Source organism: Dreissena polymorpha, chromosome 16 (assembly GCF_020536995.1).
Source record: "Dreissena polymorpha isolate Duluth1 chromosome 16, UMN_Dpol_1.0, whole genome shotgun sequence".
Lineage (NCBI taxonomy): Eukaryota > Metazoa > Mollusca > Bivalvia > Myida > Dreissenidae > Dreissena > Dreissena polymorpha.
This window is the reverse complement of record NC_068370.1, coordinates 19,516,486-19,529,798: the sequence shown is the minus strand read 5'-3', so window position 1 is coordinate 19,529,798 and position 13,313 is coordinate 19,516,486. Positions and strand designations below refer to the sequence as shown.

Genomic DNA, 13,313 nt, shown 5'->3' with positions numbered 1-13,313 from the left:
TTGCAGACCGTTTTAACGTATCAAAGTCAACTTAGACCATATCCGAAGAATGCTGACAGTTTTATGTGACAGTAAAAGTTATAGAAAATAAAAGTGTACATATGTCAGTTAAATGATAAGGTATTTGTGTATCCAACAGAATTGTTTTCACATGTATGCAATTCTATGTTCTTGAAAATATGTCTATTGCACTTAAATAAATTGACTAAAAAACAATTGCTGTTCCACTTTTATAGCAAATTACCTAACAAAAAGATAAAATATCTTTAAACAAAAATCAACAACAACAATAATAATAATATCATCCTTAATTTGGAATTTGACACTTATTTCATTATTTGAGTGAAAGCAAAATGCTTAAGTGTTGGAAGCTTCTTACTGCAGTGAAAAAAGTTGCATGCATGCAATTTATAATTGGAATGCAAATGTTTAACCTGGAATTGTAGTTAAAATATATTCAGAACTGCACACAAAGAATAATTGCCTTAACATGCATGTATCTAGAAAAAAAAACATGGAAACATAATATTATATAGTTGACCTTTGTTTAAGGTATTTATGTTCAGAATGTCTATGATGATGACATTAGTAATTATTACATATCAATATAAAGGTATTGTGTTTGTTTTTATTGGTTTACTTTCATTGAAATCCATAGATCACTTCTAATCATCACAAAGTAATTATTCCATACTTGAGCTGATGATCGAATGTTAGATATATTTTTGCTTTAAGTGTCAAATTCCATCACAACCTGTTTGAGTATCACATGGCTGTCTGCCACTATGACTAGCTGTCATTGTAAACAACATATTCAAAAATATAAGATCAAAATGTTTCCTTATATTTAACAAAGTAAAAGCAAAACTTATGAACAGGTAACTATTTTCTGATCCCCTGCTCTAGACAAATATAGAATACACATGTAAATGTTCAAACAGATTGAAATCTGTACATGTATTACCTTTATTAAAAGGGCAGGCAAAAGAACATTTTAATTAATGGAGGCTACTTGAACTAAAGCACTCACTTGAGAAGAATTGTTGTGTTAGGTTATCAATCTATGAGTGTCACTTGAACAAATCCTTGCATTTTCTGTTAAACATATCACCCTAATGCGGGTCTTATTTTGAAGAAAAAAAATCCAGTTGAAAAAAATGGTGCTTGAAGAAAAAAAATCCTCAGGTGAGCTTACAACTATAAATTAAATGGATTCCATCCAATGAAACTAGTAAAACTAGGCCAAGACTATTGTCGGGCAATATAAGTCCCCTACCGGCTCCACCATTGTCAGAAATTCCACCATTTTCAGTTTTTTTTAATATATATTTGATATATTTGTTGCCATAGCAACCAGAATTTTTGACGAAGGAACAAAATGAAATGACGTGCATAATGTCCATATTGCCATCTATCCATGTTCCAAGTTTCATGAAAAAATATTAAGAACTTTAAAAGTTATCGCAGGATCCAGAAAACCACCATTTCAGCAGTATTTCTAGTCTATTTGTTGCCATAGCAACCAGAATTTTTGACGTAGGAACATAATGAAATGACGTGCATAATGTCCATATGGACATATGTTCCAAGTTTCATGAAAAAATATTAAGAACTTCTAAAGTTATCGCAGAATCCAGAAATGTGTGACAGACAGACAGACAGATTGACAGAATTACTGACACACGGAGCGCAAATCATAAGTCCCCTCCGGTGAAACCGGTAGGGGACTAATAAACAATACTTAACACGTGCCAGTGGAGTACAGATACCCCCCCCCCCCCCACATTCATCTTTTGTCTATAACTTCCACTCATGTAAACACAAGCAAATTCGTTGAATTGATATCCCCCCTCAAATAAATTTTGTTAATGGATGGGTGTAGAACTAAAATAAAAGGTATAAGTGAAGGGTTGTGCCTTTTGTCAATTATTTTTTTAGGTCTTGCACTGCCTGATAATTGAGAACAAATACATCAGGACATTTTGAGAATCCATTTTAGTAGTGTTATTGCATAAGCTTTTGCTCGTTAACGTGCTGGGTTTGATTCACCATGAAGTGCTATGAGAAAATTCAAGGTCAAATAAGTCAGGAACATGTGGATTAATGGACATGGAAAACGTGTGTCGTATATCTAAATTTTATGATGACATATTTTAAGTTTCCTCATTTAAATCGCATAACAAAATTTAGAGGTTTACTTCACAAACTTAAAACATATGCAAACAAACAGCGAGCAAACTGACAGACTGAGTGACTCCAATATACCCAATTGTAAACTTTGTTTGAGAGGGTCAGTTTTGTATATATGTATTGAAATTTTAAAAGTTTTTGTTTCTGTTTCATCATGTCAATAAGATTTTTTACTAAATCAACTTTCTCATTCTGCATTTACATCTAAACGTGCTTGTTCTCTCTGCTTCTCCTCTTCACCATATTGTTTCAAAATTTTCAATATTTGATTTGAAGAGCTTTTTCTTGTCGGTTCAACTACTGTATCTTTAACATTGGGTTCTTCACCTGAGTCAGTGTCTTCCTCCGAGTCTCCTGTACATGCTGATGAACTAGAAGCACTTTCTTAGTTTGAAATTGTATATGCTGGAGAAGTATCATGCCTTTCCCCTAGAATATAGTCCAATTCTGCTTTAAATTCAAAGGATGTTCTCTTTGCTCCCGTCGCTCTGTTGCTGTCTTTAGCTCAATGATAAGCTGCCACGATGGTCTTCCATCTGCCTTCAACATGCTTGCTATTAAAATGGTAACCTTTACTGTTAAGGGATTGGCACAGTTCTTCCCACAATTTTTTTTTCAACAGGGGGTTGTTGAACTTATCTACATTTGCTTTGTACAGTTCAAGCAGGAGCAGGGTTTGAGATCTTGTCCATGTAGTACTGGAAGTATCTTTTTCTGGTCTTTGGTTCTCAGGCAGAGACTCTAAAAAACATTAAAACAAATATTTAATATAGCCTTTAGATAAAACACTGGTCTGTACAGGAAACAACTAGAGCTTTGTCACTGACATGACATGCTGCATTGGCACAAAATATTTTGACAAAGTGACTCCTATATAGCCCCCATTACCAATGGTAATGGGGTATACATGTAATTACAGCATCTAAAAACAATGACAATTAACACACATCTATAAATAATGGCAAGACATAAACACTAATACATTGTGAATAATAGAGAACTGTTAAATATCATAACCCTTTTCTACATACACACTTCAAATTTTGATCACTTTTGAGCAGGCCTTGACCATTCCTTTAAGAATCATTGTGAAAGGGTGTGGTAACATTCACAGCATGAGAGGCCAACTTCTATGTTGCGTTTTAGAAAGCTGCACTTTTGGAGGTTGGTCATAAGATTTTGCATGAGGTTATTATGTTGTAACAATAAGATTTAATTTTTAACACAATACAGGTTAAATGTGTGATATAATGATCATTCCTAAAAATGTATTTGTGTTATAAATACAAAGTAGGAAATTAACTCAATGAATTTCATCATCACCATCATAATTCCTCATTTTTGTCAACATCAACAGCAGCATCAATCATCATCCGCTCATGATCACCCATATTCATCATTATAATGATCCTTGTCAGCAATACATGTACCCTTAATTCAACCACCAAATTATGCATCATCATAACTATCATCAACATCATCAATTATCACCATCATCATTACCCCCCCCCCCTGCCCGCCCCACTGTTTGTCATCCTCATTTATCATCCTCATTAAAATCGTCACAATCTTAAGCATAACAAGCAAATTCGTTGAATTGATATCCCCCGCCATTATACTTCTGGACACAAGATATGGCTCCGGACACACACAAAAATCATTTTTTCAAAATACAAAGGGCCAAAACTCCGTTATTATTCAATGGTGTACAATGCCATTTGGCGTGCATCATCCTCTAATCCACATATATACTCATACCAAGTTTCAATGAAATCTGCCAAAGCACTTCCAAGATATGGCTCCGGACACAAAAGTGCCGGACGGACGGATGAACGGACGGAAAGACGGAAGGACGGACGGAAAGACGGAAGGACGGACGGACGGACAACGCCAAAACAATATCCCTTCGCCTATGGCGGGGGATAATTATCATTGCCATGATCATAATAACCATAATCACCATCATCATTGTCACCATCTTCACCATCCTTACCATCACTATCATCTTCCTCACAACTATCATAAATATCATAAACTAGAGCTTTGTCACAGACGTACCGAATACCCCCACATGCCGCATTGACACAGAATATTTTGCATGTTGTCTTCACATATAACAGCGGACACCATGCTCAATGTTAAAAACGCACTAAGTGACCCCATGACCTAGTTTTTGACCCGGCATGGCCTATGTTCGAACTTTACCAACTTTATCATCTAGATACAACTTCTGACCAAGTGTGGTGAAGCTCGGATGAAAACTACTTGAATTAGAGAGCGGACACCATGCTGAATGTTTAAAATGCACTAAGTGACCCCATGACCTAGTTTTTTGACCCGGCATGACCCATATTCCAACTTGACCTAGACATCATCTTGATACAACATCTGACCAAGTTTGGTGAAGATCAGATGAAAACAACTTGAATTAGAGATCGGACACTTAATACGGACCGACAGACAAACCGACCGACAGACAGACAAAACTCTTATATACCCCCTTAACTTCGTTTGTGGGCGTATAATTATCCACTCATGTACACCATCATCATCATCAGAATTATCCGTATCAGCATTACAATCCTTGTCATTATCACAATCGTAATTACCAACAGCCTTACCTCCCCCACCACCACCGCCACCACCATCACTAGGAGTACCAGCACTTGTCTTCCCTGCAATACAAAATCAATAAAACACAGCAGCTTTAGGATTTTTTTTTTACATTGCAATATGTCATTTTCCATTGTGATGTTTAATTTTCAAATAATTTTAAATGTAGAGGCTTGTCTTTAAAATGAACAAACATAAATGAACTAAGTTCAAATCAATTTATGTACAGTATTGGTAAACATTGTTTACACACACGGTAATTAAAGTCATAAAATAGATCCGCACATAAATTTATGCATTAGATGCCTCCTGACCTCTGTGCTTCTTCAGAAAGTAGAGCAAGTTTTTGTGATATATGCGCATGTGCGGCTACCCAATATTTTACCAATTACAAAACATTCAGTATTTTAAGAAGTGACCTTATCACAATGTTTACTTTGAAATTAAAACAAATCAATCACTTTTTACGCAATAAACAATCGGAAAAAAAATACAAGCACATGAACATTTTAGTATTATTTGAATCCCTAATTATCATTAAACATGTAATCAATCACATTTGCAAGTTTCATTTGAAAGTAAAGAGACAAGAAAAAATGTGAATGACAAACCTTGCCTCAGTACAGATAAAATGTACTCATAGGCATGTTGCCTGGTTGAACGGTCTGAAATACAAAGTGTCACCACATCTTCAATCAATTATAATGATGAACGCATTTCAATGTTTAAAGAGGCTTTAAAAGCGTAAATAAGGAATGGGATGGTCAGTTAGGTTCGATTGGTCATTGTCACCTCGGGTACTAGTTACATATACACCATGTACACTTAAGCATACTCACATATACCCCGGGTAAGGTAAATATACTCATACATACCCGGGAACTTTAGCGCTAAATCGATCGTTGTCAGCAATTATTTTTTTAATTAATTATTTTCATGTTTATGTCAATTTTCTGTTAAAATGGCATCTATATTATCGAAACTCATACTCAACAAGCATGTTGATGCATTTTTTTAAATAGCAGTTTGTTTCGTAATTACGGTAATCAGTAGCTTGTTTTACGACATCAGATTTGGGGCGGGAATAAAAAGTCGGGTACAGTCTAAAATCGGCTGGGTACCTTTGAGTATATTTACCGTACCCGGGGTACATGTAACTAGTAACTGAGCGGACAATGACCAATCGAGCTTCAGTTAGGTGGTAAGGTTTATTTTATTTGACATGAATAAAATGGAAATTGAAGTATTGATAACTGATTGACAATAATCACACTTATTAATTCCAAATTTGACATAATAATTGTGTTGCTTTTTTTTCAAGTTACAAATATTATAAGTTTAAGCATACCATCTGAATCCAGGGCCTCTACAAGGGTTGCTGATGCTATGACGTGATGCTCCTCTCCATCAATACTGACAACAAATGTGCTGAAAATACAGTTTAGCTTAAAGAGACTTCTTTAACAAATGGCAAAATCATGCTTTAAAATCGATGATACTCCAGATTATATCAATACAATCTGGAAGAAGATGAAATTACAGGAAATTGCATTTGTTAAACCACCGTTTTCATGATAAAAACATAAGCCGAAGTGTGCATATCCGAATTAATAGATACTGCTCAAACAAAATAAAAGAACACCATAATGTTACAAATAATTGCATGATAATAAATGTACACATTCATACTGTAGTAATGCTCCAAAACTTAATATTTGGTTGCCATTTGAGACTCAGAATTTGAAACCAAATGCGTATTCATTTTACTCACATGTCTTTGTCGGCCATGATGTTTGATAGACGCACGTAACGCTCGAAAAAGCCACATCCGTTGTTTAGTCATACCCGTTAAAATATTTTCCAGCATGCACCGATTAGAACTTCTTGAATGCTCTGAGCTTTTAATAGCTGGGAGTTGGATTATTGCAATTAGCAAATTATAGGACATATATATGAAAATTTTACCACAAATATATGGAATTTATACCACACACATATTTTGAAAATTATACAACACATATATCAGAATTATACCATATATATATATATATATATTCCCGCTATACAAAAGTTCATATATATATATATATATATATATATATATATATATATATATATATATATATATATATATATATATATATATATATATATATATATATATATATATTGTAGGACCAATTACGTAAACATTTTGCCTTGTTTGGTGAATTCGCATATAAGGTGATTTCAACATGTTTTCAATGAAATTTACGCTACAACGAATACGAAATAACACATTTCGCTTAGGTTGAGGTTGCCTTTCTAAAGCCGACGCAAAAAACTAAGCAGAATAAACACAATTACATGTTGAAATCACCTTATATGCGAATTCACCAAACAAGGCAAAATGTTTACGTAATTGGTCCTACAATATATATATATATATATATATATTGCATACATATATGAACTTTTGGAACATATATATAAATGAAAATATCAAACATAAATATGAAATTATACAACATATATTTGTTATGCAATACATATATCGGATTTTGCCATATATATATGAATTTATACAACATATATATGCAATTATACCACACACAAATGGAAATATAAAACATATATATGCAATTATACCACACACAAATGGAAATATACAACACATATATACAAATATACCACATACATATGGAAACATTGAATTTCGCAACGTTTGACACGCCATAGAGTTAGACAATTTTCTTATATCTTTTTGACTTGTTTACATTTAGTTTGGTGAATTTTCGTTCCAAATCCTCCGGGCCACACACGTCTGCCAAGTTTCGTCGCTCTCGGACACATACTCGGGGACAAAAGTGCGACTTCAGGCCCCCATTATAGGGTAACGGGGCGAATACGGGCCCGTTTGCGTACCTTCGGCGACACTTTCACCGGAAACGACGGCACCAAGACGGGCGCTCGTACTTGGCGGATGCGTGGCCCACCGGGCCACACAAGTTTGCCAAGTTTCGTCGCGAGAGCGACGAAACATGGCAGACTTATGTGGCCCGGTGGGCCGCGTATCCGCCAAGTTCGAGCGCCCGTCTCGGTGCCGTCGTTTCCGGCGAAAGTGTTGCCTTAGGTACGCTAACGGGCCGTATTGGCCCCGTTACCCTATAATGGGAGCCTGAAGTCGCACTTATCTTCCCGAGTTTGTGTCCGAGAGCGACGAAACTTGGCAGACTTATGTGGCCCGGTGGGCCACTTATCCGCCAAGTTCGAGCGCCCGTCTCGATGCCGTCGTTTCCGGCGAAAGTGTCGCCTAAGGTACGCTAAAGGGCCAGTATTGGCCCCGTTACCCTATAATGGGAGCCTGAAGTCGCACTTATCTTCCCGAGTATGTGTCCGAGAGGACACATACTCGGGGAGATAAGTGTTACTTCAGGCTCCCATTATAGGGTAACGGGGCCAATACAGGTCCGTTAGCGTACCGTCGGCGACACTTTCACCGGTAACGACGGCACCGAGACGGGCGCTCGAACTTGGCGGATGCGTGGCCCACCGGGCCACACAAGTCTGCAAAGTTTCGTCGCTCTCGGATACATACTCGGGGAGATAAGTGCGACTTCAGGCTCCCATTATAGGGTAACGGGGCCAATACAGGTCCGTTAGCGTACCGTCGGCGACACTTTCACCGGAAACGACGGCACCAAGACGGGCGCTCGAACTTGGCGGATGCGTGGCCCAGCGGGTTTTCACAAGTCTGTCAAGTTTCGTCGCTCTCGGACACATACTCGGGGAGATAAGTGCGACTTCAGGCTCCTATTATAGGGTAACGGGGCCAATACGGGCCCGTTAGCGTACCGTCGGCGACACTTTCACCGGAAACGACGGCACCGATATGGGCGCTCGAACTTAGCGGATACGTGGCCCACCGGGCCACATAAGTCTGCCAAGTTTCGTCGCTCTCGGACACATACTCGGGAAGATAAGTGCTACTTCAGGCTCCCATTTTAGGGTAACGAAGCCAATACGGGTCCGTTAGCGTACCGTCGGTGACACTTTCACCGGAAACGACGTCACCGATATGGGCGCTCGAACTTAGCGGATACGTGGCCCACCGGGCCACATAAGTCTGCCAAGTTTCGTCGCTCTCGGACACATACTCGGGGAGATAAGTGCTACTTCAGGCTCCCATTATAGGGTAACGAAGCCAATACAGGCCGTTAGCGTAGCGTCGGCGACACTTTCACCGGAAACGACGGCACCGAGACGGGCGCTCGAACCTGGCGGATACGTGGCCCATCGGGCCAAACAAGTCTGCAAAGTTTCGTCGCTCTCGGATAAATACTCGGGGAGAAAAAAATCCCATGGGGAAAAAAATCCCATGGAAACCAAACTTTAATAATAAATTTCATAGTTAAGAAAACGCCTTTTTTTAGTGAAAATAACCAATTATTAATCAAAAGTAAGACTTTTATCTTAAACTTTATCACAAAGAAGCAAATCTTCAAGAAAAAGGGTACTTAAGTTTGTGAAATTTCGGTTTCGCAAAGTTTTTCCGGTGGCCGTTATAAGTCAAGTCAAAATGGCCTTAAATCTTAATGTTTTAAAGTTAAAACGTCCTCAAAACAAAAATGACACACGTCAAAACAAAGTGGGCATAAGTCAATATCGTCACAAGTAAAACACTCCTCATATTATAACGGTAACACGTCACTTTTTTCACAAGTAAAAATAGCTAAAACAAAACAATCGAGCGTTTTGAACTTCTTACGTTGTTTTCATTACTAGAATGAATCTTCATTGTTTTCCCCGTCACAGACCACATTATTTATTTATAAAAAAAGGTATAAAACTATTGATTTATTTGTATTTCGCTTTTGACTGTAATTTTTCTACTATTGGGAAAGATAGTTTTTTTTAAACGAACTATACATTATACGTTTTGGTTAAACTACCATTTCAATGAACGATATTCGTTTCATGCAATGATTATCTTAGCAGATTTGTTGAACCAGAGGGGGGTAATCACGTGACAAACAAAATGGAGACCAAAATGCCGATATAGGAATTTTTCGCCGTGTTATACCCTTTTTTTCTTGTATTAATTGTTTAAATGCCGCTCACTTTTTAGGCATATTAGCAAGAACGTGATTAGCGTTTAAGTCGTCTTAATATTCGCTATATATCTTTACTTAACTCGTTAGAAATTTTTTAAGCGGCAGTTGTAATTTGTGTGACCCGCTAAGAAATTCGAAGCTAGTAAAGATAGTTTTAAGTGATGTGTAATGAATTGTGAAATGACCTTTTTTGACAGATTTGTTCCAAAAATGTCATTTTTTATTGTTTAAAATTGACCGTTATTGTTAAAGTAGCCGTGTTAGATTTGTTAAATATTAGATCGAAATTGTGAAATGCCGTCCATGGTCATATTTAATGAACGTTATAAGCCCTGTTCCTCGCTCAAGTATTCTAAGCCTGGCTAAACAACCTCTTTGTTTTCGACACCAACTTACACCAGCGTATGGTTTGATATGTTTAAATATTTTAAACTTGCACATTCATGGTAAAAAGCATTTTGGTTCGTCAGCCTATCGTGTAGCACAATCATTATACAATAACAAGATCTTATTTATCATTGTTATCAAATGAAACTTTCCTATTTTCCAAAAAAATCTTAGTTAATGTTAATGTTGGTAGTTCACCAACGAGGGTAAACGACATAAAAAAGTGATTTGAACGTTTGTGACGGAAAAAACACGTTTATTTTATGTAGTTTGGAGTATAATGTAATATCAGTTTGAACAATTCGATAGCTGATTTAGCTGCGCCCTTCCGTTTAAGTTTAGCTGGAGTCATGTTAAAATACTTGCGGCTTTGTTTGTTGATAGTACTAATTTTTATGAAACTGAGTGTGTGTGTGGGTCGTGAACCAAGTTCGTCAGATAATAGTTCATTTCCATACCCTATTTGAATAATACTGAGTTATAATGAGTGTACTAGTATGATCCGATTTCAGATACACGGCCGTTAAACACGCGCGCCACCTCTTTTTTGAGATGCATTAATAAATGAGCCAATGCAACTTCCGAGGTGGCGCTCAGGCCCGGAGGTTTTGAAATTTAACGGATAATTGTACAGGGAGAATAGGTTTGATATGTTTTTCAACACATTTCGCAATATGTTTTTAAAAAATCGGCCAATGTAGTGCGATTCAGCGGTAATAAATTCATCTAAAAATATACAGAAACATACAATCACAAGCCATTTGGAAACGTGAGGACCTTTATAAGTTGTGGCATTGTAGAATTCGTAAAAGAAAATCGATGTATTTTGCCTGGGTGACGAGCAAATTCCCTGCCAATTAAATCGCCCATATGTATTAAACGACTGCTTTGAATATGTACAAGTTAATGCGGACACAAAAACATCGGCTTCTAGCCGATCTAATAGATAAATTTGCATTTTTTTTAAATGAGATGGAGCCAATTCCAAGGAGTGGCGCTCAGATTAGGAGGTGGCGCCAATGCACATTTATAGCTATTTTAAAGTGAAATATTTTATCTTATGGTTTCTATTGTGTTTACAGGACTTACATTTTTGTGTAAGTTGACTACTTCAGCACATTTGAGTCGCGTGCGTTTTTAATAAGAAAAAGTAGTTTTCTAATAATGTATTGAAAACGTTCGTCTTTGTAAGATAACAAAATGTATTATACAAAAATGTAAACGGAAAAAGAACGAGTTATCTTCATTTTTTTTTAGTTGATAGTGGAAAAAACAACATAAATGAGCCTAATTAAGATTCGTTGACATTGGCCTTTTAGTAAATAAAGCATTTGCATTAACGGCCACAAATCATAGTTTCAAGAAGAAGTGTTATCTTAAACTTATTCTGTGAATTATCATACTGTACACAAATATTGATGTCGATGAATTATTTGATAATGTTGAACATTAAGTTATTGGTTTGATTGAGTATTACACATTTTTGGTATACATCGTACAATATGTTGTATTTATGTTGGTGACTTCTTAATTGAGTTGATCACTTATATATTAAGAAAAATACATCTTATTTATTATAGATTGTGTTTATGTTCTGTAAAGATTTGGGCCTTCGTATGTCCGTTGAAAAATAAATTTAATATAAAAATAACATTATCTATCAAATCTACGTCATGTGATAATGTAATTGCGATACGACTGTTCATTGATACATCCTGCATTGGCGCCACCTCCTATCATTAACGCCACCTCCTAAGCATTGGCTCCATCTCTTTTGGAAAAATGTAAAATTATCTACTACGTCGGCAAGAAGCCAATATTGTTGTGCATGGAGCCTCTCATGAATGTTGTGTGCAATCGTTTTATGCCGTTAGCGATTTAATTGGTAGGACATGTGCTCGTCACACAGGAAAAACTCATCGAAATGCTTTTTAAAACTCCACCATGCCACAACTTATAAAGGTTCTCACGTCCTTTTTTGGACAAATCAATCTTCGCTGAATCGCACTACATTGCTCGATTTTAAAAGTAATGCGAATTATGTTGAAAAACCATATAAATCCTAATCACCCTGTAAAATTGTCCATGAAATTTCAAAACATCTGGGCCTGAGCGCCACCTCGAACGTTGCATTGGCTCATTTATTAATGCATCGAAAAAAAAAGGTGGCGCGCGTGATTAACGGCCGTGAGATAGCTCAGTCTTCGGTAGACACCAAAACTTAAACAATTAAAGGAGTAGGTGACGGCGAGTAAGCGAAGGATCTCCTGGTCGTAAGCACAGGTGGTTAGCGTGTGGCTATGATATTAATTAGTGAAAACATCATTTTGAATTAGTGAAAAAAATATTCAGAAAAGTTGATTTTTCTGTATAATATGATTATTTATTATTCAAAATGATGTTTTCACTAATTAATATCATAGCCACACGCTAACCACCTGTGGTCGTAACGATGCGAATGCTACTATGTAGCAAGCGACATTTTGAGTTAAGTCTTTCCTGGCGATGGTGTGGAGCCTTAATAACCCAAAAAGTTCTATTCACCCTGCGTCTGTTTATAGAGCTACTGTTGCCTTGATAATGTGATATTCACCGTTTTGTTAAACTGTTTGTTAATATCTTCGAACAGTGTGGAGGGTGGGTAATGCGCAAAAAACCTGGGATGTCTTGCTACTTTTTTTGAATATGTGCATGTGCATTTTTATTTCCTAGCTTTGTTTTAACTGTTTTAATGTACAATTTCTATCCATAATTATCATTATTGAATGTAGTACTCATTCACTTAAACTTTCATTGTATATTCCTACGTACACAAGTGTAATACGCAATTTCCATTCTGTTTAAATAAACAAATTGACGAACATGTTTCTGTATTATAATATAATCATAAAACTGTTTATATATATAAAAGATATAAAATTCACTACGCATGCACAATTTGCATTCCTGGGTTTACCACGTGTCGATGATGATCAATCTACTTGCCTTATTTATAGTTAACTGGTAGTCATACCCAGTAAAATTTATTAC

At 36.5% G+C, this 13,313-nt stretch overlaps 1 protein-coding gene across 1 annotated transcript; it reads right to left on the bottom strand.

Moving 5' to 3' along the window:
- Nucleotides 1-216: 216 nt before the first annotated feature.
- On the bottom strand, nucleotides 217-6,610 carry LOC127862923 (uncharacterized). Its single transcript, XM_052402202.1, has 5 exons — nucleotides 6,575-6,610; nucleotides 6,152-6,231; nucleotides 5,415-5,468; nucleotides 4,812-4,865; nucleotides 217-2,931 (listed from the first exon to the last, which is right to left on the bottom strand). The coding sequence occupies exons 1-5, from the start codon at nucleotides 6,589-6,591 to the stop codon at nucleotides 2,696-2,698; spliced, it is 441 nt and encodes a 146-aa protein (XP_052258162.1). The 5' UTR covers nucleotides 6,592-6,610; the 3' UTR covers nucleotides 217-2,695.
- Nucleotides 6,611-13,313: the final 6,703 nt, after the last annotated feature.